The sequence below is a fragment of the Colobus angolensis genome, unplaced genomic scaffold (genome assembly GCF_000951035.1).
Source record: "Colobus angolensis palliatus isolate OR3802 unplaced genomic scaffold, Cang.pa_1.0 Scaffold79, whole genome shotgun sequence".
Lineage (NCBI taxonomy): Eukaryota > Metazoa > Chordata > Mammalia > Primates > Cercopithecidae > Colobus > Colobus angolensis.
The window spans coordinates 5518464-5520256 of record NW_012121709.1 but is presented as its reverse complement, the minus strand read 5'-3'; the positions used below and the strand labels follow the sequence as shown (position 1 = coordinate 5520256).

The window sequence follows — 1793 nt, the reverse complement described above, 5'->3', positions numbered from 1 at the left end:
AATAAATAAATAAATAAATAAATACAAAGAAATGTAACAGCCCACAAGAGGCAGTACTAGTCAGAATGGACACGGGCCACAGGACTAAAGCTCCATTGGATCTTGGGGAGGTCTGGGGGTCCCAGGGAAGGAGTCAGGACATTGCAGCGGGTTGGGGGGGCACCCAGAGAGTCCGAGCAGTGTGGGTGGAAGTATGTCAGTCTTAAGAGTCACTACAGCCATGCCAGCACGTTCCAGCTGAATATCGGCTTCAGAGCGGGAATTTCCTGGACAAGTTAAAGACATCCTGAACAAATGAGCTCCTTGGAGCTGTACTAGACACCCCTTGTGCCCACTTCACACCCTCTCAGCCCACCTTTTTCTTCTGCTATTGTTACAGCAGTCGGCCCCTCACCTCACCCCCATCTCTTGCTATCGGCCCAGGGCTTCCCTGGCACTCTAACGTAGGGTGCCTGCAGTAACCAGCCACACACCTGGTCGGGTGCAGGTGTTAACACCCAGGGACCATTGGCCACCGGCAGAGAGGAGTGGGTAGTGAATGTTCCCCGTCTTTGCCCTCTCCAGCAGATGATTCTGGGAAGCAGTCTATCCAGCTCCCTGCAGGGTCATTAGCAGAGCTGAGCTCCAGTTGTCCAAAGAGGATAGCAGTGCATTCCTGCACCCTCCAATTGACTTTCCCGCCTTCCCTATCTCACTCTTCCCAGTCCCTTACTCTTGTTCCTTGGGATCAGCTCACAAAAGATCCTACCTGCCCACAAGCCCCTGAGTCAGGCTCTGCTTCCCGGGAGGACATGGGCTATGGCAGGCATGTTGTACAGCACAGCCCCTTCTCACTGCCCTCTGCTCCTTGCAGAAGTACGTGCAGGACATCCTCCAGGAGCAGCTGGCGGAGTCTGTGTACCGAGCCCTGAAGGAGCAAGGGGGCCACATTTACGTCTGTGGGGACGTCACCATGGCTGCTGATGTCCTCAAAGCCATCCAGCGCATCATGACCCAGCAGGGGAAGCTCTCGGCAGAGGACGCCGGCGTGTTCATCAGTCGGATGAGGGTGTGTGACAGGCTGGCATCCCAGGTCCCTTTCCTATATCCACTCTCCTATCCCCCCTTTTTCATCCAACCTGTCTTGATGATTAGGGAGCCACGATGATATCCCTGCTCCCATTCACTGCACTTACCACTGAGGGTAGAGGATATAGGTGGCCCCAAACAATGACAGAGAAAGTGGAAGGATGGCTGGGCATGCAGGCAAGTGTAGTAAATATGATTGGAGGCCGTGTGTGAAAATAACGAGTGAATGGACCTCTGGTAACTAGACAGAAACCATTCTAACCTAACTTCTCCTGCCTCAGAAGCTGCAGCACTGCCCCGTGTAGTTGTACAGGTTGAGCACTGCACAAACAGATCCGTGGAGAGCTGTGGAGCCCTCTGTATACTCAGTCTCTTTAGTGTGACCCTCGAGAGACACTTTTATAGATTCCCCAGGATTTTGCAGAAGCGAGTTAAAAACTCACCCCGGCTGGGCTCAGTGGCTCAAGCCTATAATCCCAGCACTTTGAGAGGCCAAGGCAGGAGGATCACCTGAGGTCAGGAGTTCAGGATCAGCCTGACTAACATAGTGAAACCCTGTCTGTTCTGAAAATACAAAAATTATCCAGGCACGGTGGTGAGTACCTGTAGTCCCAGCTCGGGAGGCTGAGGAAGGAGAATCGCTTGAACCCGGGAGGTGGAAGTTGCAGTGAGCCAAGATCACGCCATTGCACTCCAGCCTGGGTGACGAGAGTGAAACTCCATCT

The 1793-nt window shown here is 53.3% G+C and overlaps 1 protein-coding gene across 1 annotated transcript in view; it reads left to right on the top strand.

Annotated features, from left to right (window-relative positions):
• NOS1 (nitric oxide synthase 1 (neuronal)) overlaps positions 1–1793 on the top strand; it is a 150240-nt gene that overhangs the window by 144060 nt on the left and 4387 nt on the right. Inside the window, 1 exon segment of the mRNA XM_011928709.1 lies at positions 854–1048. Within this exon segment, the coding sequence (XP_011784099.1) occupies positions 854–1048 (195 nt within the window).